We start from the raw sequence: 24,415 nt of genomic DNA, 5'->3' as shown, positions 1-24,415 counted from the left end.
CTTGACTTGCTGGCAGCCATCTTCAGCTTCTCTGGAATCAGCAATGTCGGTCGGTTTCGATAGTGAGGTGATGGTGTTCAAGCTACGATGTGCGTTTCCACTTGTTCTTTTTACACTTTTCAAAGATAAAACTTTTCGAACAAAATTTCGCGCAGCAACCTGAAAAGCCCGGGATAGACAAAAATTCGCAACGGACTTAGCGTTTAATTGTCGCGATTTGAACGGAAAAAGAAAGAATGTTTGACAGCGACAGAGAAAAGGAAAACAAATGTATCTAACGTGCTACAGGAGCACATTGTCTGTTTTTCAGGAGATTCCTTCGAGTTCCTGTGCACTCGTAGGAATTTCGTCTCGTATTTCAGGAGTAATGAAGTGTCACGAGATTCGAATGGATTTCAATTCGAGTTTCGTGATGTCTAAGCAATTTCCCTGTGATTCGTTAAACCATAATCCCGAGCGGAATAATTGCAGTTTTAGTGTGTATAACATCCATAGCATAGCATAGGATAAGGAGAGCATATGCGGGTTGGCTGTCGGAGTAAACCAATTTTAACATGTTCAGGGTATGTTGTTTGTCTGAACGTGAGTATTAGAGTGGGGGTGATAGTTACATTTCCACTTTGCGTCAGCGTGGTTCTTCGTACCTCGGACACATTTTGGCTGCCAGTTTTTCAAGAAATTCTTTATCAGTTAGCTCAATTAAATCGTATGACGAAATGACACATTTCCACGAATTCAAAGTTTGATTATATGTGATATTGATATGTGTACCGTCTAAAAGATGTTTTACAGCCATAAGTTTGTTTGCCTGCTCCTGTTTTCTCATCTTGATCGTGTATCAACTTAGTTCCTTGAGTTTCACTATAGACTGACTCCACACACCCTATAGGCTGACTCCAGATTCACCTACCACAAAAGGATTTTTCGGCACTATATATATATTCATCAGCACCGGTGATTTGCAGAACGATGCAACGTCCATATTCGTTGTTAGGGTCTGTCGTGATCTTCCGAAATGAATCTTTCCTTTCGCTTGGCAGCAGTGAATACTGCTGAACCAATCTAGACATTCGCGGGTTTACTTTCCGTGATGTTGCCGAAACAAGAATAGTTTTACGAATGAGCCCAACTGAGCTGGATACACTCTTTTTATAGCGTCAAATACCCGAGCGTCAGGGAGATGGGACGAGCTAAATCGATGGGTCTTTTCTCTCTGTATAAAAAGTGATAAAAGAGAAGATTTTTCATTCAGAACCTTTTCCGCTTCGAGTGCATATGATGACCTATTCTATCTACTATCTATTGATGTGTTTGTTTTTTTCTTTTTCTCTATATACTCAACAGGATCCATAAACGACTTTTTTTATTTTAAACTCCGTTTTCTACAAAAGTAAAATTGCCAAAGGATATCAAGCTTCAAAACTAGACGTTAGTAAACACAAATGTACATTCTCGATTTAATATATTGATTCTAAAGTGATTATGCTTTTTATAAATAGCAACATAAATTGTAAAACAAATTAACATAAACAATGATAAACAGAGTTCCACTTTGTATAAATACTTAACACGATTCGATTAAAATCTACACAGAGCTTTCAGCAAGTTTCGCCTCTTCTAGTCGTACGGGAACAAATCACAGACACTGCAGCAGATTGCTGTACACAGACGACTGATGGTTTTGCTGAAACATATCCCTGAACTTAGTTTTCTGGCTTGGATCCAAATTTCGGTAGAAGTCCCTGGCCGACAGGATGAAATTGTTCATCTCCCGTTCGTTAAGCTGTTGATACGATGGCAGCGAGAGCACTTCCGGGAACAGCTTCAACAGATGCTGGTTCAGCGATGCCGACAGAAACATCACCGTTAGGCACCAGATAGATTTGTTGATCTGCGGAAACGACAGGAAGTTCGGCAACGAACAAAGCAACCATTCCTGGAGCAGCGCCAGGTAGGAGCTGTCGATGGCCGATCGAAACACCTGATGCGTTACGATAGCGATGATGTCTGGATTCGGCTGGTTCAACATAAGCTCCTTGAATACCTTGGTGAGAATTTCGTTCGGCGGTAGAAGATCTCGAATGAGGGTACACAGGACATCTCCGAAGATTCTAGCTCCGGCTGGGGTGGTTGTGCGTATTTTTGCGAAGAGAATTTCTATTTTCTCGATCTGCTGAATGATGATTTCCGGTTCATCCTGGACGATTCCGTTAGACCGTTCGGTTAGTTCAAGTTGTTCAGCCGATCCGTGATAAATACAGGTAACAAGAAGTTTCAACGCTGCCAGCGAGAACATCTCGTTATCTAGTTTGACTAATTCGAGAGCAAGTTTTTCAATTTTCTCCAACAACAATCTGGGTGCTGTGTTGGTGAGCACAAGTCGCTCGAGACCCTGCGGATAAAAGCATAATCGTCAAAATGGCATTGATGTAACAAGAACTAACTTACATTCAAAATGCACAGATAAATATCCAAATTAGCTGTGCGCTTCAAGATGTTATTAGCCGATATGACACTGTTGGTGAACAGATTACAATCGGCTACAAACCGGGAAGTATTTTCTATCAGGTAGAAGTTCAACGTCCATACCAATATTGTGTGGGTGTCACTATAAGCCGATGAACTGAAACAAGATCGAAATTGAAGCATTACTTGTGATCAAGAAAAACACAATTCTTACTGAAACAACCTTTCGTCTATGATACCATGCTTGATAATATAGTTCACGATGATATTACGAAGCAATTGAAGTTCCTCGCTCAATGCTCCGATCGTTGTATTCGAAGTGACCAAACACTCCAACAGGGCCAGCAATCCACTCAAGGTTGCATTTCGGATGAACAGTTGGGTACTCTTCAGGTATGTCGGAATAATCATACACAAATGAGTCAGCTCCGGCATAGTGGGTTCCAGAAGCGCGGCCATTTTGCATAACAGGTAGATTATGTGCTAAACGAGAAATACAAATTGATCAAACTTCATTTAGATTGTCAAGTTTTCAACAAACCTGCTGGGAAATCGTGTCTTCCATTGGGACTCGCTCCTGTAGTGCAAGAATAGATACATACAACTGCCGTATCTGATCACGATTCTCACAAATTTCACAAAATTTAACTAGGTGAGACAACGCAAGGAAACTGTTTTCCTGTGATAAAAGAAAAAAATTAAGAATCCTTTTGAAAAGTTGCTATTAAATAAGCGAGGTACCTCCAGCAACTGCCCCAATACGTTGTGGATTAGCTGGACCGAGCTTGTCACATCCAGATTAGCTTTTTCAACAAAATACCGCAGATTACGAACTTCCAACGAAGGTTCCGGAACGAACTCCATCAGCTCCCAGGAGTGCCGGATGGCGAACTGATTCCAACCGAAGGAGACCGTTCCGATGCAGCTGTCTGTTTCAAGCAAAAGCTGCCGATTATCTGCCGTCGTCGTCACGATCAAGCGACGCTCCAAGTTTGGCTGGTAGAACACATTGCTTAGCGGAATCAGCAGCTGGATGTTGTGAAGTTTTTTCAGGCTGTGAGTGGTACAAATTAAATTTTTCAATTATTTTACCTTATGAAGTAATATTCTGAAAAAAATTTTCAGTTGGATTAACAGTTAGAAAATATCAAAGAAAACCTACAATATTCATTACCCTTTGAAAAGTGAAGGTGCTTTTTCAAAACCAAAAGGCATTCTAGTGTTCTCATAAATGATATTTTTCACTAGCAATTTCAAATTTGGTTCATTTTTTTTTTTTTTTTGAAGACAAACAAATATAAGAAAGAGCAAAATGACACGTATTTCAAAATTAACAATTTAGAAAAGAAATTCAAAGAACTTTCGAAAAATTTCCACATCTAATAAGGAGAACCACAGGGTTCTCATCTAGAACCAATAGTTTTTCAGGTGAATTTGATTTTTAGTATTTGCAGTCCTGTTCTTCTGCTTCTTCTTCTTCTTCCTCTATTTGTGGCTGCGATTTGCGAGACCACGATTGGATCGGCGAATAAGACCATATATCTAGCGGTTACCTGTTCTTCTGCAGGTCGACGATTTGAAGCAAATTGTTGACATAATTTTTTCTGTTTTCTGTTGTTTATATTTTTCAATACAAATGTTAAAATGAAAAAGTCGTAGCAAGCAATAATTAGTTATGTAATAAGCCTTATGTAAAAATAAATCCATTCCATTTGTAACATTCAAACGATCTAGTTATACTGAAAAGCTCTGTCTACAGCAACTTCTGCTTTTAATCTATATGTTTTTAGAAGGTTGAAATGTCTATAACAAGATCGTAGAGAACCGTATTTAGCTGCCGGAGGCTAAGTAGCTGGAATCTCGTACGTGGGATCAAGTCTCCCTGCCATCGAAAGTTTGAGCCAAGCTGAAAATCATCTTATTGGTGGATTCATTCCTGTACACCCATTTCGAAGAATCGGAATCGGCTCGTGAGGTGTGGGACTGTTTGGAAAAATCTTTGAAGGACAAGGGTCTTGCTCGTTAGGTTAGTATCCTACACAAATCACTTCGATTGACCCTGGAAGCTTGCTCAAGCATGGACGATAACGGAGTCGTGGGCAAATTCAATCAACTAAACTCACTTGGACTTCGGATTCCGGATTTTTTTTTTTAACGAACACACACATATACACTCAGAAAAATACTATTATGTATGCCATAAGATTCTCTTATGAAGTGGCGCCATAAGAAAAATTAATGAAATTCATAAGATTGCCTTATGACGCGAATGAATTCTGAAGATGAACGCCTACTTCAATGAAAGGTTGTTGCTTTTCATAAGAGATTCTTATGGAAATAGTAAATCACTTTCTAATAAGAAAAATTCTAGATATTTCATGCTAAAACAATCACTTTATTGTTTGCCAAATTTGTTTAAAATTAAATCCTTAATGGTCACCATCAGCAGCGCATCAACAGACGGCTCCATCAAAGTTTTTTTTTGCCGCATCTAAATCTTTGACCTTTCGTTTTTTGGAGATCAGCTTGCTGAAAAGTAAACAAATAATGTATTTTAGTTTACTAATATATTAGACGTTTACACAAAAAACATCAAATCGAACTTACCATTCCGGAGATAGCAATTACATTTAACATTGAAGGGAAATTATTATAACTATGAACTGGCGATTGCTTCGTACAGTTAGATGATGAAAAAAACTGATGTTATGAATGAATATGTTCATTATTTTTTCACAATGGCGTTTCTTCTATTTTTCATAAGAACATCGTATGAAAATTGAAAGAATTTCATAAGACTCTTATGACACATTATTTTACACTTTAAAAAGCGGTTCATAAGATGCATCTTATGAAAATTATAATAAGAATTTGCCTGGGTGTAGGATCTCAGTGAAACTTCATGTTTCTTTTAAGAGATCTAAATTCTACTTAAGACTAAGCGTACATCTTTCAAGGATATAATGGCTAGCATTTTACTAATGCTAACACCACCAACCCACAGAAAGAGTACTATGTTTGCCGTGACCAAGACTTGATCTCATGACCTCTGGCTTAGAAGACTTGAACGCTATCCTCTAGGCCACGGTCGGCGGCTATTTGTGGGTCGGTATGTTGCTGCTTTCTAGGTTATTGAAGCAGTACAAGCCCATAATAAAGGTCATTGAAAAATCCGGCGTGGTATTTTCTGGTGATTATTTAAAAACCAAGCTACCAGGTAGCGACGTGCTACCAGGCAAGTATGAGGATATTTTTGTTGAAAGCGCTGGTATTGCTCGTTCCAAACCTTCACAAACTCCTCGCTCACAAGATTCGAAGGTTTTCTGCGCTTTTAACGATGACGAGTCTCTTTCGTCGCCGATCTACTGACATCGCGAATCGATTGTCCTACGCTACTGGAAGCTTTTCTTCTTAGTGTGAGACCCCATGAACTGAGAAACCAGGACCTTCAACTGTATGTTCCCATTCGATTGAACATCTACGGAGCCAATAGTGCATTCATCGGTGTTATGTTAACGTTCAACCGCTTATCAGAGCTTTTCGACTTTGACTTGTCGAGGGATGTTTTCCTAAGAAAAGTTTTAAGTAAGGTACACCAGGGCAAGTTCAAACGGTTTTCACCATAGTTCAACTTTCACATGTCCTAGAAAAATGTGTAAATCTTCAAAAATTATCAATTATCGTTCGTTGCATCATTAAAATGGTTCTCAACAAATTCCCGTAGAAAGTGAAAAATAAAAAAAATTTTGGTAAAAAGTAACGGCACTTTTGTGAAAAAATTTCTAAGTTTGCACTTGCCCCGTTTATGGGGGCAAGTGCAAACGCAATGCTTTTTCCAAACTTTTTCAAAGATGCGTCAGTGTATCGTTACTAAAATGAATTTAATACATGTTCCGGTATGTTTTATCAACTTTTTTTTATGTATTTGCTTTTTTTCTGCTATATTAATTACTTTTTGGAACTTCAGTTTTGCTGACTGTTGTTTGAAGCAAAAGACCTTCATTTGCCAAGGCATTACGGAATTTTGAATATCCGCTTCAGATACAACACTTTGGATACCCTTTCTGACCACTCTAATATAATGCTGAACCATTTTTGAGATGATTTTTTTTTAATGTCGGATGTTACATGGCTTCAAGGTGCGTTTGCACTTACCCCGGTAGTGTCGTTTGCACTTGCCCCGCAGTGTGGGTTGACAGGAGTGAATATTATTTTCACAATTTTTAGGGTCGAATTTTCTGCTTTCACCTGAATATCAGTCCCAAACACTCACCTTTCGACGAAAAATCGGATTTGAATGCCCTTTTTTGTAGCCAAAAAAAGCAAAACAAAAACACACTTTTCATGTCTAATATGTACTTGAATTCGTGTGTAATCAAACAGTGCCGTGTTTTTAGTGATTAATTGAAAGACAGTTTAGTTTATCTATGTCAGACTGTTGGTTTGGACAACAAAAACAACTTCTAGAAGAAGAAATATTTTTTAATTTTTTTGTAACAGAGGAATGTTGAGCGTTTGCACTTGCCCCGAGTTTGCACTTGCCCCGGTGTACCTTATATCGAACAATCGTTAGTTAGATGTAAATTTTAAATTGGCCTTGGTCTTGGTCTGTTGATTGAATAAACAAAAATAAAATAGAAAATTGGATTTGAAAATTATGCACATCAAGTCGACATCGAAGTTTTAAATAGTAAGTAAACAAAAAGTTGCTGTAAACATCCGTAATTTCTGAAATGCTGTCTGTTTTCATAGTTGAAGTAAATTTTACATCCTGCATCAAAAGTTTGAAAAAATCTTTTTTTTTTATTTGGCTTCAATTATTTTTTTTGGCCTAAATCGAGCTGGTTTTGATAAATGTTTGCCAGTTTTTACATGTTTGTGTGGTTTTCACCCAACTTACCCAACGGAAGTGCACTTCACTAGGTGGTTTCGAGGTACGTGATGGAACTTTCCGTCGTGGGAGCCGATCCTTGGATATCGGTAGCAGGAGAGCAGCAAGCTCATGATCGCTCTCAGACATACACTCTTGATCTCCAGCTGCTCTTGGAATGCTGTTAGATGGACAAATATATCTCTATTATAACTGATAAACTATGGTGATTCTTCAACAAAATTTCATACTCATCATATCTGGATCTCCATCTCGATTGATCAGCACCAACAGAGACATGAAAAGTTCCTCAAACTGTTGCTTAGTGGAATATCCAAAAATATTAACTCTGTAAATAGTGCGTGAGTTGAATTTCAATTCTAAAAAAATATATAAGACAACGTACCTTTTTAAATAAGCTTGCAACATATCCGGTTCATAAAGATAATCTATCGGAACCGAAGGTAGTTTTAGCGGATCTACGTCAACGTCGAAATTGTAGCAGTTCAAAACTTCCCCCGGTGTTAGAGCATACGGGTAGAAACGATCCGTTTTCAGTACAGACACGGCCAATGATTCTAATATTTTCAACAGAACACTATTAGCTTCTTGGATGCCCTTCATCGTGTCTTTTTCCGCAATATAATGAGCTATGAAGACCGTTTGCAAGTAAATTTCAACTTCTTCGTAGCGATCTTCCATTAGCGTTGCAAAGACTTCCGGTGTTCGATACCGGTCCAAAAACAAACTTCCTCGTAAGTGTACTTTGAGTACTTCGAACACCGTCTGCACATAGAAATCTCTATCATTGTGATACTTGTCATTCTGATTCAATTCGTTCCACAATTGTCGCTGTTGAAGGATCAAGTCGGTGCATTTCAAATACAGCTCCAGATCTGTCGAGTCCTGAAGCATCGACTTCCGAATTGAAGACCTAACCAGTTTGTTACAGTTGCATGCTAACATCAGCAGAGATTCATAGAATTGCGATTTGAGAATATTGTCTTTTACAAATTTCTCAATAAACCTGGCTTCCACGTATATCAAGCAAAGATGTTCCAATTTGCTTAGGTTTTCCAGAAAGCAGATGGCCGATTTCACACAATACATTAAAATCTCTCGATCCCATCGATCCTCATCGGTGGAGTTGATTTCGTCAAGTTTTCTCATAAGCACGATTAAGGCCACCTTCAGCATCGGATGTACTTTCAAATAATTTAGATGGGGATTAAACTGCACGCAATCCTTTCGAAAACTTAGGCACATATGCTCGAAGGCCGTGTCAATTATTTCCTGAAGTAAGCGCAGATTGAATCCCCCGGTAGAGAGCAAGTTGATCAGGCGGCTCTCGGAATTCACCTCCAGTAGCATCCGCGAAACATTTTTCGGTTTAGTGTACGATCGCCCCGATGTACAGTGAAAAGCGACCTGCTGCATAAACCAAGCTTCATCCACGTTTACCTGCTTCAATTGATCTGTGTCTACTTGAGGGATGAGGTCCCGCGGAGTTTCGATTCCCTCGTAAAACGGACAGAGCAGTAGAGCGGTTTTGAACAACTTTGGATACTTTTTACGACGATCTGATGCACTGATCGTTCCGAACAGATTACGAAAATGTTGATCGGGTAGGATTTTTTGAACCGTTATGCTGTCTAGCGGCTGGCTTGCTAGGAGCAGTTGTAGTTTTGCGTCCAGAACTAGGGCTGACTTACGGGTGATGATGATATTGGTTTCAACTGCCAGGATTCTTGTAAGGTGATCGGCAAAGAGTGACAAACTACTGAGGTGAGATCGTTCCAGTAGATTGAAGTGAGTTGTTGATTGTTTTTGATGATCAAGGAGCCCCTTCACAATTACCGAGGAGTATTCTGTTGATGCTACGTAGCTCAATAGGAAAGAACTAAAGTGACCAATGAGAATGTCCAGATGGTTGTTTATCAGATAGGAAACTTCCTCGGTATTCCAGTGCACTTTTGTGGGTTTGATTTCTTTCTGGGTTTTGATCAGTTCGTAGACTGCAATGTCATTTTGAATTGAATTCTTTCTTGTTCCTATCAGATCTACGACCGTTTTCAGTTCGTAGCCGAGGTAAAGCAGTAAATTGGCTAGTTCTAGTTGAATTTGTTGGCAACTTGACTTGATATGTAATCGATGTATCTCGACTTTTTCGAGTAATTTTCCCGCTACAGCAGGAAACTTGCTAAACTTTCTAACAGTACAAATGATTTTCACAGCGCAATTGATTTCTGAATGATTTGTTGCTTGAGATTTCACAGTTTCAACAGATTCACACAGAAAAGCAATCAAAAGGTTTACAAAAGTGTCCAATTCCGAATCGTCCTGAGCTCCATTCACGTCGTTTAAATATCGCTTTAGATTAACTAAAAGATTATTTTCTTCTGTATTCAATAGAATATTTTCCAGAATAAGCTGACTGTATGCAAGTTTTTGATTGGCAGGATAGTCTTTACCTTTCTGCAACTTGAACAGCACTTTTAGGCCAATTTGCAAACAATCGTTTTGTATTATCCATTCTTTTCCGAATGCCGTCAAGCAATGGTCCAAGATAATTAGGTCAATTACTTTATTGGTCATCATTTTGCCATCTTGGATTCCACCAACCATCAATGCGTTGAAAACTTGCACTTCAAACGTAGCAGAATTCGAATTTCTTCCAAAAACCAAAAGCATCGGAATTTTGCGGTAGCTTCTCACGTCATGTGGGAACTTTATCATCATATTCAATATGACCTCCTTTTGGGTGGCTAATTCTGTGAATGTCTGCATCCCAGAGCCACTTTGCTCTGGACTACCAACCGATGATCGATCGAAGAAAAAGATCTCATCAGCCAGCGATTGGACCGATGCAATTGCTGGTCCCCTGGCCATAGCGTTGGCCAGCAAATTGTCGCACATGTTTATGATTTTCGGAACATTCACCAACACCTTATTTTGATCTTTCATATGTGTCAAAAGAAACAAGAAACGAACAATCTGTTCGATCAATCGTTCGCAATCTTGAATTGTTCCCTTTTCCAGCAGCTCCACATGTTTGATTACACAATCCACAAACACGTTGCTAGCATCCAGCAGCTGATAGTTTATGTTAAACTGAACCAGCTGACACAACAATTCCAGAATAGCTGTTTGTACTGGAACCGTGGCCTTCGAATACATCTTCAGGCAAGCAATTACTACCTGCTCAAACTGCTTGATATAATTGCCCAAATCTGAGGTAGAGCTCACGCTTTTAAACTTGCAAAATTCGAAATAACGTTCCAGAAACGCCTGGCATCCTTCAACGTCGGCAATGTCCAAAATTTCACCTTGCTTTCGAAAATAGCCTACGTCCAGCACCCGATTGACGTAGTTGCAGGAGAACAAAAACCGCAACAGGTACCGGGTACACCGGACGCAATGTTCCGGTTCGTATGGCAGAAATACCGTCAGGTAGCGCAGCACTTCTTCGATAAACTTGAACCCATTGGTCATCGAGGTGATGTGCTTGATCTCGAGCAGACGCCACAGTGCAGTAATGGTGCTGCGCAACAGATCGAAAAACTTCTGACTCACGTCGGCGGCAATCGTAATCTGTAGGAAGAATTAAACGTCTTTATTTAGCAATCACACTGATATAAAATAACTATCAATTTTACCTTATAACTTTCGAACGAATTCCTTAGCAGGTTGTACAGTTTCAGATAGACCTGATCATTGCCAAAGTACCCAAAACAGTTTACCAACCGGAGCTCTTTGGTGTTCATGAATAGGTCTCCCTTCGTCGGTTTTGCGATGATCACCGGCTTAGTGCCACTGAACAGGTGCTGGAACATGTTCAGAATTTTTAGCACGTGAAAGATAAATTTGTCAATTTTCTCATTCTCCGTCGAGGGTGAATTGGTCCGAGCCGAGCTGATCACTGTTGATGAAATAAAAAAAAATTGAAATACGTTTTTCATCTCTTTAAAAAAAAAACAACTACCGATCATTAGTGAAGAACACAAGTCCAGCAGGTCAGTTTGGGCAGTCAAATCCAATGCCGTCGTCGGATGTTCCATCATCAAACTCGAAAGGACACTGAGCAGGTTAAACTCGTTCCAAACGTTTAACGTTTCGAGAGGGTCATATTTGTGGACGAACAGTTTGATGAAGCCTATTATCCCAAACTGCAAGTGATCAGATGAGAAATTAATTATAACGAGTTGATCCTTTAACTTGTGGAAAATACTACTCACCAATTGATTTCGATCGTCGACATTCAGAAGTGCATTGCTCAAGACATAGAAAATTTGAGACGTCGTTTTTTGGAACGCTTTTTTATCGCCGGTTATTTTGGTAAATTTTCTACGATCGACCGGTTCGGCAAAAGTAGCCAAGATGTATTCGTTCACAAAACAGCTCACGATTCCTTCATCCATCTGAATATCATGGGTCCAGTTGTTCGATGAAACGTTTTCAATATAGGTAATGATTCGTTCAGCAGCATGGTTCCGCACTCGGATGTCATCATCGCCAAGAAACATCACCAACTGATCTAACACAAGTTTTTGAACCCGTTGTCCTTCGCCGTCATCCAAAGCAGCAATCAGTAGTTTAAAATCTAAATTCGAGATCACGTCGCACAGCTTGCATTGTACCAGCCAATAGCGATTGTAGAAAACTTGAGTCAGCTTAGTGACCAATGCTTGGACATCGATTGGAGGCAAGCTTTCGGATCTTGTAAATACATTTTGGGGACTGCTCGTTTTGAAACTGAACTGATCAACCGTAGGAATTCGAGTTCTCGTCTTGGAGGAATGCTGACATCGGCACAAAACTGGAAGTGTTTGTTCGAGCGCTGATAACGCTTGATTTACCACGGTATGGATTTCATCCAAAAGACCCTGAAATCATAAAATATTAAACGTAATTAAAGTCCAAAAACATCCAAAGTAAAGTACTAAATTACCTTGGCAATAACATGCAGCAACGCTTCCTGACTCAGAAAACTACTCAGGTTTCTTCTTTCGTTGCAAATCAAAAACGCCTCCACGCTGCCATTTTGGTTTAAAGAACCTGCCAAAAGGTTTGCAACTATACTCAAAACATTTCCCCTCAACGTTTGATCCGCATGATCGTAGAACAGCAATATATCGGCCGCAAACTGTTGATTTTCATTAGCCGAGTCACCACTTTTTCGGGTCGTTGTCACCACCCTTGGAACTACCAGTAATTCCGTTCGATGGGGCCGTTGCAACATGTTAGAACCTTTCTTCCGACCCATCTCACCGCTGCAATCCGATTGGGACAGAATAGCGTCCAGTTCTTTGCTTAACTTTTCCTGGCTGTCGGATGCCATAGTACCAAAATTTTCTTCCACTTCTTTCAGTTTTAACTTCAGCGAACTCAACCCTTGATCTAAGCTTATACTCATAGGGGAGAAGTAATCGAAATAAGTCGAGCTGGTGCATTCCCCGAAGTGATCTTCTTTGATTTCCAGTGGCAGTCCACCATCCGGATGATCAAGGGCGGATGCTCCAGCCTCGTTTTCCTCACTTCCCGGAGGAGAATCTCCACTATCACCGATTACGATTTCATTAATAGCATCCTCCAGGCTCAGTATTTCTACCACATCAAACTCCTCCTTTGGTTCGTCCTTTTCCAGCGGCAACAGCAGTACTTCCGGTCGCAACTGAACGCACTGACCCAGGATCTGCAATGCCATGCTTTTAACGGAAACGCGAGCCACGTAGTCCGGAACCAACCCACGGGGACTTCCAGATAGGAGAAATTTCGAGGCTATCAGCCGTGTCGTGTAGTCCAGGATGTTCTGATCGTGGATGCTACCGATAAATAGGTCCCGCTGAACTGGGGTAGCACGGTCCGGATCGTCACTGAGGGGGCTGTAAGAAAAGAAAAAGTAACAGTAACAACACCAACTATCAACGTGAACACCTGAACTGGCCCTTTTCGTCTAGCGGAAACCTTATCGATTACTAGTGGAGGGTTGATCTAACGATGGCTATCGCTGATGTTGAGGGCTTGTCTTTCATAAACTCTTCATCATTTATGTGAGAGCCATGGGAACACCTATCGGATACCAGGGAAATCAAAACTCACCCGGAGCTATCGTCGCCGGTCACCACCTCGATCCGCACTCCATCGCGGTCCGGCTCGATCAGCACAGCATCGCCGACGTCCGGTGCCAGAGTTACCGTTTCGGCCACTGAGGAAGCCCCACCGTCATCATCGGCCTCGGCCGTTACGTCCAGCTCCACCCGGATCGTTTGCGAGTCCGCCAGACTGCTACTGTTCATCGATATCTGGCTGCTGGCGAGCGATTCCAACGATTCCAGATCTTCCGTTTGCTGGAGCAGCGGAGCAGTTCCACCGGGCGAGTCGAACGGCTTCCGGAAAAATTTGCTCACCGATTCTCCAGCACTGGAACTGGTATTCAGGAATGTGTTGAAAAAGGAACCGATCGAGTCGGTTGACTTTTGACTCCTCAATGATACGCTGTCGGGTACCGGTTTTGGTTTGGATTCCTTTTCGGGACTGGATTCGCTCGTTTGGAAAGAATTATCGAACTCCATACTGCGGAATGATTCCATTTCTAAATCTGATGCTGAAGCGAGTGATTTGTCATCACCGGGAGCAAATTTTGTAGGGGTAGAAGTGACCTGCAGAAACGATGATGATCCTGGTCTAAGTGAATCCATCCGGGCATCGGTGCTCGATTTGCGTGAGCTCAGCAAACTTTCGCTAAGATTAATTTTAAAGATAGAATTTTTTAGAGTTTTGCGTTTCAAAAGCATTTTTTGATGCTCCATTTCTTGAGATAGCAAAACTTTTCTAGTCGCAGGTTGAACACTATTCAAAATTACGCTTATCACTTCTAGGGTAGCGTTGACCACGCTGTGACTTCCGTCTTTCAGGAATTGTAGCAGCAAATCTAACACTTCGATAGATTTATCGACCCCAGCGCTCTTAAGCACATGCGGCAGAATACCTCGGAAGCAGGTAAGAACTCCAAGAACTGCATTTTGTTCTTGATTCTTCAGCAAAATCTCAATGCACCGGTTGAAGGCGTTGTTGGCGTGAACTTCCGGCCAGCGCGATCCCGCAATGAACGAATCAATATTCTGCGCTGCACAACGCCGCTTAGTGGCACATTCGGCCGTCAGATCCTCGATGAAAACTTCTGTCATCTTCATCACCTCCCAATCGGTCATGTACGATTCTAACTTTTCGCTGAACATTTTCACAAAGGATGCCAAACTTTCGAGAACCTTAAATAAAATAGAATGAGAAAATTAAGTGAAACATCCAAGTATTTAAGTCAGTATATGTAGGTACTGACCTGCGTTTCACGGCGCTTGGAAATGGCAAACATGCATGGTAACAGATTTTTTGCATAAGTTTCACCCTTTCGCTGTTTGATTCTATCGCAGTAGTGGCCAAACAGATTCAAACAGATCCGCAATGATCGTTCGTGTCCGTTTTTCTTGATCTCGTGGTACAGATCGATCTGAATCCGGACAAGGGCTCCATGCCCCTCGGCATAACGAACGATTCGGTTCAAATTTTCTTCCGCGCTCATTCGTACCCCGGAATCGGCCTCCTCGCAAAACAACAGCAGCGTCGCAACAGCCGAGCTCAGATGGTTCTGGAAATTGGCCGATCCTGTTTGCCGCACCGAAACAATCGACTCGCTTATGTTGCCGAAATGCGTTATCTTTTCCTTTTGACTGCAATAAGAATATAAATAAATAAAGTTATCAACATAGGTAAAATATAAAAATTAAAAAACAAACGAGCCGCACCTGCATTCGGTCGATTTGAGGGTATCGATCGACTTTTGCAAGCTACTGAAAACCGATAGCTTGTCCATGATTTCCTACGTTCTCCGCCTTCAGCCGATGTCGGAATTCGTTAAAAGATTCCCGGAACACCACTCGAAATACTACAGCAACATTAGCAACGATAGTAAACGCCTTTTTCCTCGATAATTTCGATGACTAATAACTTTCAGCAAACAATGCAACGCAAAAATTTTCACTTTCTCTTCCTGCATCCGCTGGCTGACAGCTGTTGTTTTTTTTCTTATCTTTTCTTCTTTTTATTGCAGTAGCGTGTCAGCTGTTTTGCCCGCTTGCCTGACGTTTTGGTGCGCTTTGTTTTGATTCAATCGTTCGCATTTTATGCTGATTTTATGCGCACCGACCACCCCGACCACCCATCTACCCACAATTTTCCTCCGAAGGAAAAATCATAATAAACACTGAACGAAATTCACCAATCAAAGTTGAGAGATTCAGCAATGATTTATAAGTGTTATACAGTTTTGTGTTAGAGCAAGTTCACCCGTGTTGGGAAAAAGTGGTAGGAATTTTGACAGCTGTAGCACAGATAGAAATTTTTCTATCGTGAAAAATGGACCAAAAATGTTGGCCGTCCACCGGTGTGATAGAAACGAAGGTATAAAACTGAGAGCAACCAGCGATGCCAAGTGCATTTGCTGTTCAGTATTTTTACTTTTTTTCCTATTTCGAATTGACCGTTTAAAAATTGAAATCAAATTCTCTTTACTTGATCATTGACTTGAAATAGTAGTGTTAATATGAAAATTTTATTATTTATGTGTATGTACAAATATTGTATAAGTTATAATGCATTCCAATATTAAACTGAATTCTGCAGAGTTAGGATTTTTGTATTAGAGTGCATTTGATTACACTTGTTGATAAAGTTTCTGAACTCTTCCTAAAATAATCATTTTTAAATTGGTAATTAAGTAAGTGACAAATAAAAAGTATAGATATTTCAGACATATTTCAAATTCCATAAAATAATTATTGAAATTCAAAAAAAAAAACTTTCATTGAAACAAAATTACTGAAATAGTTTCTCTTAAAATGAAAAACTAAATTTTTGTTTTAACTTGTTTAACTTATTCATTTAAGTTAAAAAAAGATTTAATCAATTCTTATTCTAAAACGTATAAATTGGAGAAGCTGTATTATGTTTGCCATGATCGAGACGTCATGTAGTCTAATTTATGACAATTGCAAATGTATCTCTAAGCATAGTTATGTTACTGCTTGGAACTGTTGCATGAGACGTTTGCTCTGCAGTTAACGTAAGATAGAAAAACATTTATGAAAAAAGTATTCAAATCATCAGTCAGTTTTTATTAGGTATAGTTATTCTATGGTAGTGGTTTTGTAACGTTCTTCAAATGTTATGAGTACAATTTTTGAAATCGTACGTGCAAGTAGAGCACACATGAAAGTGATTTTGGTTTTCGAAGGATTTTTCGAATTAAAAGGTTTCACATATAATTTAAATTTAGCGTTTTGTTTGGCAACTATTCAAACAAACTTATATAGGCTAGTCGTTTCTTTTCTCGTTCCTCCTTCGAACATCTAACCAGGTCCCACCTGTGGAACGTTCCATGTTTCCGTGTTTTCCATTCCTGTCCGTGTTTGAACAGAGGGATCAGTGATCCAACCCACCGGAAGCCAAACTTGGTGCATTCCGGCAGCAAAATCTAAAATTTGGAATATGGGTGTTGATTTTCAAATAATTTGCCAACTATTGAGAACATCTACCTGATACAAACATTTAATTTCCGATATTTCTTCGTTGGAATAAGCTGCACTTTGTCCGGGTTGCGCTGGGACCGAAAAATTGATTGGTAGCTGAATTTTTCTCCCGATACGATGCCTGCGTTTGATATGATTGACACTTGTCTAATTAACAGCGAGGGTTCCGCTTTTTTAAAGATGATGGAGCCATTAAAGACGACGTTCCGAACTTGTTACCTGACCTGACATTCCGACGGAATATCTTTTTCAAATAAAAAACGAATCAATTTCTACTCCCTACCGCTCAAACAAAACAAACAAGAATTTATTTACCCACCTATCTGGCATCTCTGCGTTTCAAAATGCATGATAGCCCATTCAATTGGCAAGGGCATGAAAAAAATTAGCTGTAAGTTTTAAAGAGTTGATTAACTTCTTGGTAATTCGTATCAATTTAAGTGATAAAAGAATTGTTTAAAAAGAAAATATCACTTTATGTTAAAATCCTGAAATTGCTCAATTTCCATTATTTTCCCCTCAACTGAGGGTTTGAGCATAAGAAAGATGGCAGCACCGAAGCGTTTCATGCACGAATACTGTATTCCAACGCCGACTCTATCACTCGGTTCGGTGTTGCAAAACATCGTGTTTTTCTATCACCCTCAGCCAAAAAGTGTTATACGATGCAAATTTTGCAGCGCGAAACTGTTCGAATATCAGATTTTCCCAACACCGGTGTACGGCAAATGTGTTGTGATGTGTTGCAAACCTTCGAAATTTCCAACTCCATCTCAACCAGTGAACTTGCTCTTATAAAATCAATCTTACACCCGAAATATTCATTTTCACCAGACTCGAGTCAAATAAAGAACATCTCCCTTTTTCTTATTCGGCAAAAAAATATTGGGCTTGGGCCTGCTGAAAAGAATAAGCTTGCTCTTTACTCTTAAACCGTCGTGTCTTTTGATCCATTACTCTGAGAGTTTTATAAATATCGGAAAAGTCCTTTTACATGTCATGGTCGCCTGCATGCGGTTATTTGTTAAAACAAATACCCAAGAAATAATTTTAATTTTATAAGAAACTGGAAGCACAGACTAGTCTGCGCTGGAAGGGTACTGCTAAACTTTGTAAGAAACCAACGTTTAGTTATATAAACTCCATTAAAACATGTAAAAATCACTTAGAAGTGCAAAAAGGCCCAGCTAAAGGAGGTTCTGAAATGAACTATAAGAATTAATCTTATACAACCAAATAGACTCAAAAAGATTTTGCCGAGGGCTTTTACTAGATCATATTTTCTTTTGGCAGAAAACAAATTCTTCGTTTAATTTTTCTCTCCAAAAGTTGGTTCTGAAAATGCATTTATCAAAATGAAATAATCTTTCCCCATGAAAAACTAATAGAACTTTTCTCTAACAAGTCTTAAAAATGCTATGTGTAATTATTGTTAAAACTGTAATGTAAAGCGTGCGCACTTGTAATTTTCTATAATAGAATATTGTTAGGAAATATTTTTCAAAAAATAATAAACCCAATTTATTACAGCATTTTTAATACAGTTCGCTATGTCACTTTTCGATATATTATTCAATTTTAATACCTCAACTTGATTCAATTATTGATAAATAAAGCTTTTTATCATGATGCTCGATGAAAAAAATTGTTTTTAGTCAGTCATGATTTGAAAGATTGATTTTAAGCATGTGAGAAGTTAGTAAATAAAATATACAATTTTGTTGCCACACACTTTTTGCAGTGTAGAGTAAAAAAACTGTTATAAAAAAATATGAATGGCCGTTTTGTAAAGATGTGAGCCGTTTTCTCACAGAGAAAGCAACCAAAGCAGATTGATAAAAAATGTGTTCTGCGTGCGAATGCAAAGAAAATTTATTTTTCATATAGCAATGAATGATAAAATATGGTCATATTGAATAGTTAAAACACTTTGAAGAGTGATCGATTTTTCTAACACCTAGTTTATAGTTTGAAATATGATTTTTTTTTCAGATATTTTCAGGAAATTTAAATAAATGTAACCAATTCTGCTGATATTTGCATACTTTCTTTTCGATGGGACATAATATAATCTCTGATAACAATATTATGTCATTCCACGGGTCATTCTATAATCTTTCAAATTAAACCACTATGAAACTACAAATTCGTTTATGAAATGCAAGAATAAATTTGAAATGACGCCTTCAGAGCCAAAGGAGCGTAATAAAAGTTAATGTCGAGAAAACACACTTCAAAGTTTTCGATTTGCGTGTTTCAATTATATTTTTTGGAAAGTTGCAGTATTCATTCGATCAAAAAAGTATGTAAATAGAATTCTCAAAATTTGAAATTCACAGTAGATAGAGATTTAAACATGAAGAACCGTTTGACGTTGTTTACTCGAAATTGGATATTTTTGCACTCATCTCCCTTTGGTTTCAAACGCATCAAAGAGATTCCAGTTAAATTTGATAGCTAGTTTCAATTCATTGTAGAATATACATATACTAAAACTATGATGCATATAGAAAGCGAAATGCTTTTAATACAATTAATTCAACATTGTAGCGACGATGCAGATGACAGACAATACCCGCATGAATCAGTATTATACAATGACTATTCCCATTATCTTCTTCCCAAGACACCCAAAAGATTACTTCTATAGTTTTGGATTATTAATGTAAGATAAGGCTTATCATTTTTTCATGAGATGGAATCGTATGGACGCACTTTACGATACAGGGAACGGGTCGTTAAGTAGAGTAACCATTCAATTTTTTTGCTTTTTTCTACTCGCTCCGAGCGAGTTGTATGATACGTGGAATCTTCACTTAATGATTTTCCCATAAAAAGAATAACGATACAACATATCGTGTACTTTTTATACAATTATTAAAATTTAAATGAATGAAATGAAAATCAGTTTAAAAATTAAAGCATTTTATTCACAACACATACATATAATTATTTTAAAATACACACAAATTCAAAAAAAAACACTGTTCACACTTCAAATAGTGTCGTCGTGCTGCTGTTTCCGATGCTAACCTGGTTAGTGCTGTTGTCGATTCTGTTGTCCTCCCACCGTTAGAACCGGTGCTATTGCCTAGCGGACCGGCTTAACATAATAATGCTTCCGTTAAAAGGGATCCTTAAGTTAATTCTGGCGTCTGCGTTTTGATCAAAAGACATCCGGCTAGCTGCGACTGAAAAAAATAATTTTCTGTTGGTAAAACTGAAAATTGCCAATAAATCAGAGTACTTACCCTCGCACAACCAGAACTGGCGCTGTCGCCAACCGATCCTTCGCACCATCGGAACCGGTAATGTTGCGTTCCGAATAATCCCGAAACAGTGGAATTTTCTCGAAATGTTCCGGCGAAATGAATTTTATACTCTGCACAAATTAAACCACGTGTGATGTGACAGCAGAAAATATTGGGGTGCGTTGCTAAAATTATCGAATATTTTTCAAGATTATTAGCTGTATCTTTCAGGAATATTTTTTTATCTTATCGTCGCGTTGCCAAATTACTCAAATAGATTTTTGGAAGATTAATCTTATCTTTTAGAAATGGTTTTTTCTCGTTTCTAGCAAAGGCACATTAGCAATTACCCAAAAGAAATCGTAACTATTAATCTAATCAGAACCGAATAATTCGAAAGATTCATAGTATGGTTTCTACCTATGCGGGTAATCACCAAGCGTGAAATATTTAAATCATGATAATATTGTGCCCAACAGCTCAATCATTTTCGATAATGAGTGAGCATTAAAGTACGTAAACGTGTCAACGATGTTGATGCATGCTGATGAAAAATTTCAATTAAATCTCAAAAAAAATTATCGCTGTTTGATTAATTTGTTCAAATAAAAATTGATTAATTTTATTGTCTCTTCAAAACCACTAGATTTAAAAAAAAAATCATTAAAATTGACTCGTCGATCGCTCTCTATTTCAAACTTTTCACCGCAATGTCCAGAAGGAGGTGTCAATGGATTTAACTTTTTTCATCCCACATTAACCGATTTCACTTCTTTGTTCACGAGAATCACAAGTTGTTAGAATGTTCTAAAATGATGCCGGGTTCATTGCTCGATTCAACGGTTTTCCCTTTCAGTAGCGAGGTTCCCTCGAAGCGCGTGGTACAGTGCTGATTAGAATTCAGGAAAACTCGAATAGTTAGAGATCGATTTAAAAAATGGATCAGAAACGAATTTGGCAGAAGCACAGTTTTCGCACTGTTTTGCTAATAGTGTTCGTTAGTTTGTGGATCGGCAAATCGCACCTTCCGGGAAGTGATGCATTCAAACTGATACAGCCTTGGGCCTTGGATAGCTCGGCTCAATGTAATAACAACAAAAAACTGATGGCCTTGTTCAATCTGTTGTGCAACTCAACGCAAACGGCTTCTGTGACGGCCCGGGATGCTTGTTACGGATGTTTCTTCCGGGCGACGGCCATCATTCCCGGTCAAACCCAGCTGCTGTCCATCAGTCAATGTGCCACGCTGTACCTGATGAATAGCAGCTATGCCACGTGCGCAACAGGATTGGCTGTAAGTGGAAAATTGCGTTGCTAAAGTTTTGTTTTGTTTTTCGGGAAGAAGTTGGAAATCAAATGCAGATTAAGAATTTAGATTCAGAATTCCGACGGCGAACCAGCCTGCGGCTGCAAACCTCTCACAATTAGACAAAAATAAATTAGAATTCTGATTCAGAATTCAGATTCAAGAATTCAGATTCAGAATTCAGATTCAGAATTTAGATTCAGAATTCAGATTCAGAATTCAGATTCAGAATTCAGAATATAGATTCAGAATTCAGATTCAGAATTCAGATTCAGAATTCAGATTCAGAATTCAGATTCAGAATTCAGATTCAGAATTCAGATTCAGAATTCAGATTCAGAATTCAGATTCAGAATTCAGATTCAGAATTCAGATTCAGAATTCAGATTCAGAATTCAGATTCAGAATTCAGATTCAGAATTCAGATTCAGAATTCAGATTCAGAATTCAGATTCAGAATTCAGATTCAGAATTCAGATTCAGAATTCAGATTCAGAATTCAGATTCAGAATTCAGATTCATAATTCAGATTCAGAATTCAGATTCAGAATTCAGATTCATAATTCAGATTCAGAATTCAGATTCAGAATTCAGATTCAGAATTCAGATTCAGAATTCAGATTCAGAATTCAGATTCAGAATTCAGATTCAGAATTCAGATTCAGAATTCAGATTCAGAATTCAGATTCAGAATTCAGATTCAGAATTCAGATTCAGAATTCAGATTCAGAATTCAGATTCAGAATTCAGATTCAGAATTCAGATTCAGAATTCAGATTCAGAATTCAGATTCAGAATTCAGATTCAGAATTCAGATTCAGAATTCAGATTCAGAATTCAGATTCAGAATTCAGATTCAGAATTCAGATTCAGAATTCAGATTCAGAATTCAGATTCAGAATTCAGATTCAGAATTCAGATTCAGAATTCAGATTCAGAATTCAGATTCAGAATTCAGATTCAGAATTCAGATTCAGAATTCAGATTCAGAATTCAGATTCAGAATTCAGATTCAGAATTCAGATTCAGAATTCAGATTCAGAATTCAGATTCAGAATTCAGATTCAGAATTCAGATTCAGAATTCAGATTCAGAATTCAGATTTAGAATTCAGATTCAGAATTCAGATTCAGAATTCAAATTCAGAATTCAGATTCAGAATTCAGATTCAAAATTCAGATTCAGAATTCAGATTCAGAATTCAGATTCAGAATTCAGATTCAGAATTCAGATTCAGAATTCAGAATTCAGATTCAGAATTCAGATTCAGAATTCAGATTCAGAATTCAGATTCAGAATTCAGATTCAGAATTCAGATTCAGAAATCAGATTCAGAAATCAGATTCAGAATTCAGATTCAGAATTCAGATTCAGAATTCAGATTCAGAATTCAGATTCAGAATTCAGATTCAGAATTCAGATTCAGAATTCAGATTCAGAATTCAGATTCAGAATTCAGATTCAGAATTCAGATTCAGAATTCAGATTCAGAATTCAGAATTCAGATTCAGAATTCAGATTCAGAATTCAGATTCAGAATTCAGACTCAGAATTCAGATTCAGAATTCAGATTCAGAATTCAGATTCAGAATTCAGATTCAGAATTCAGATTCAGAATTCAGATTCAGAATTCAGATTCAGAATTCAGATTCAGAATTCAGATTCAGAATTCAGATTCAGAATTCAGATTCAGAATTCAGATTCAGAATTCAGATTCAGAATTCAGATTCAGAATTCAGATTCAGAATTCAGATTCAGAATTCAGATTCAGAATTCAGATTCAGAATTCAGATTCAGAATTCAGATTCAGAATTCAGATTCAGAATTCAGATTCAGAATTCAGATTCAGAATTCAGATTCAGAATTCAGATTCAGAATTCAGATTCAGAATTCAGATTCAGAATTCAGATTCAGAATTCAGATTCAGAATTCAGATTCAGAATTCAGATTCAGAATTCAGATTCAGAATTCAGATTCAGAATTCAGATTCAGAATTCAGATTCAGAATTCAGATTCAGAATTCAGATTCAGAATTCAGATTCAGAATTCAGATTCAGAATTCAGATTCAGAATTCAGATTCAGAATTCAGATTCAGAATTCAGATTCAGAATTCAGATTCAGAATTCAGATTCAGAATTCAGATTCAGAATTCAGATTCAGAATTCAGATTCAGAATTCAGATTCAGAATTCAGATTCAGAATTCAGATTCAGAATTCAGATTCAGAATTCAGATTCAGAATTCAGATTCAGAATTCAGATTCAGAATTCAGATTCAGAATTCAGATTCAGAATTCATAATTCGGATTCAGAGGCAGAATTCAGATTCAGAATTTAGATTCAGAATTCATAGCTTAGCATAAAGTTACTTATATTTTTACATAATCAAATATTTATCTTATCATTTTTCGATAAAATTGAGCCCTGAGTGCTTTTATCTAAAAAAAATAGAAAATTGCGCCTTTCAGTATGCAATAACTTTTATAGGGTAGTGGACAAACTTTTAGAATTCTTTTCGTCTGACACTTAAAAACTGTATGAGTACTTATATGGCCAAAACTAGTCAGTGGATTTTGCCTGATTTTTGCAAAGGTTTAGAGCACCCTAAATAATGGATCCAGTCTTCTTTAATAAAGGGTGATACCGTCAAAATTTGGTCAAGGGAAAACGCGTGTAAATCAGTGAAATCGTTTATTTTAAAAATCAAATTAAATTTCTTTTTCAAGTTTAATTAGTTTAAAATTTCAAATCCGAATTGCCGGGCCTTACGCCTAACCCCTGCCATCAGATTTTGTACAGCCACCTTGTCCACCTTCGCCGCAGAAAGCTAGTTTGCCTTGAACTGCTGCTCGTCCTTAGCAGATTTTTTTGGTCTTCTTTAGGTTCCGCTTGACAATATCCCAGTATTTCTCAATTGGGCGGAGCTCTGGCGTGCTGGG

General features: G+C 38.1%; 2 protein-coding genes across 3 annotated transcripts in view; one reads left to right on the top strand and one right to left on the bottom strand.

The window, feature by feature from the left end:
- LOC129738159 (uncharacterized) overlaps positions 1-24,415 on the top strand; it is a gene marked incomplete at its 5' end in the record, with an annotated part of 38,542 nt that overhangs the window by 5,753 nt on the left and 8,374 nt on the right. The gene's annotated exons all lie outside the window — the stretch shown is intronic.
- Positions 1,446-15,475, bottom strand: LOC129757521 (huntingtin). 2 transcript variants are annotated; one of them, XM_055754822.1, is made up of 15 exons: positions 15,139-15,475; positions 14,676-15,063; positions 13,436-14,604; positions 12,285-13,218; positions 11,572-12,219; positions 11,319-11,502; positions 10,993-11,255; positions 7,743-10,927; positions 7,588-7,685; positions 7,367-7,517; positions 3,208-3,520; positions 3,008-3,145; positions 2,681-2,949; positions 2,449-2,623; positions 1,446-2,392 (listed from the first exon to the last, which is right to left on the bottom strand). In XM_055754822.1, exons 1-15 carry the CDS (start codon positions 15,204-15,206, stop codon positions 1,637-1,639), a joined length of 8,739 nt encoding a protein of 2,912 aa, XP_055610797.1. In that variant the 5' UTR covers positions 15,207-15,475; the 3' UTR covers positions 1,446-1,636. The 2 variants fall into 2 exon arrangements, with proteins under 2 accessions (XP_055610797.1, XP_055610862.1); XM_055754887.1 differs by having other exon boundaries at positions 2,690-2,949.

This window comes from Uranotaenia lowii, chromosome 1 (genome assembly GCF_029784155.1).
Source record: "Uranotaenia lowii strain MFRU-FL chromosome 1, ASM2978415v1, whole genome shotgun sequence".
Lineage (NCBI taxonomy): Eukaryota > Metazoa > Arthropoda > Insecta > Diptera > Culicidae > Uranotaenia > Uranotaenia lowii.
Note: the sequence above shows the minus strand (reverse complement) of the source record. Positions and strands in the feature narration are given on the sequence as shown.

Bases quoted from the DNA above. Each gene is read 5' to 3' on its own strand.
- LOC129757521 (XM_055754822.1), bottom strand. From the start codon at position 15,206: ATGGACAAGCTATCGGTTTTCAGTAGCTTGCAAAAGTCGATCGATACC. The intron at 10,928-10,992 runs GTAAAATTGATA...TTCTTCCTACAG, and splicing joins ATTCGTTCGAAAGTTATAAG to ATTACGATTGCCGCCGACGT. The intron at 7,686-7,742 runs GTACGTTGTCTT...CACTATTTACAG, and splicing joins TTGCAAGCTTATTTAAAAAG to AGTTAATATTTTTGGATATT.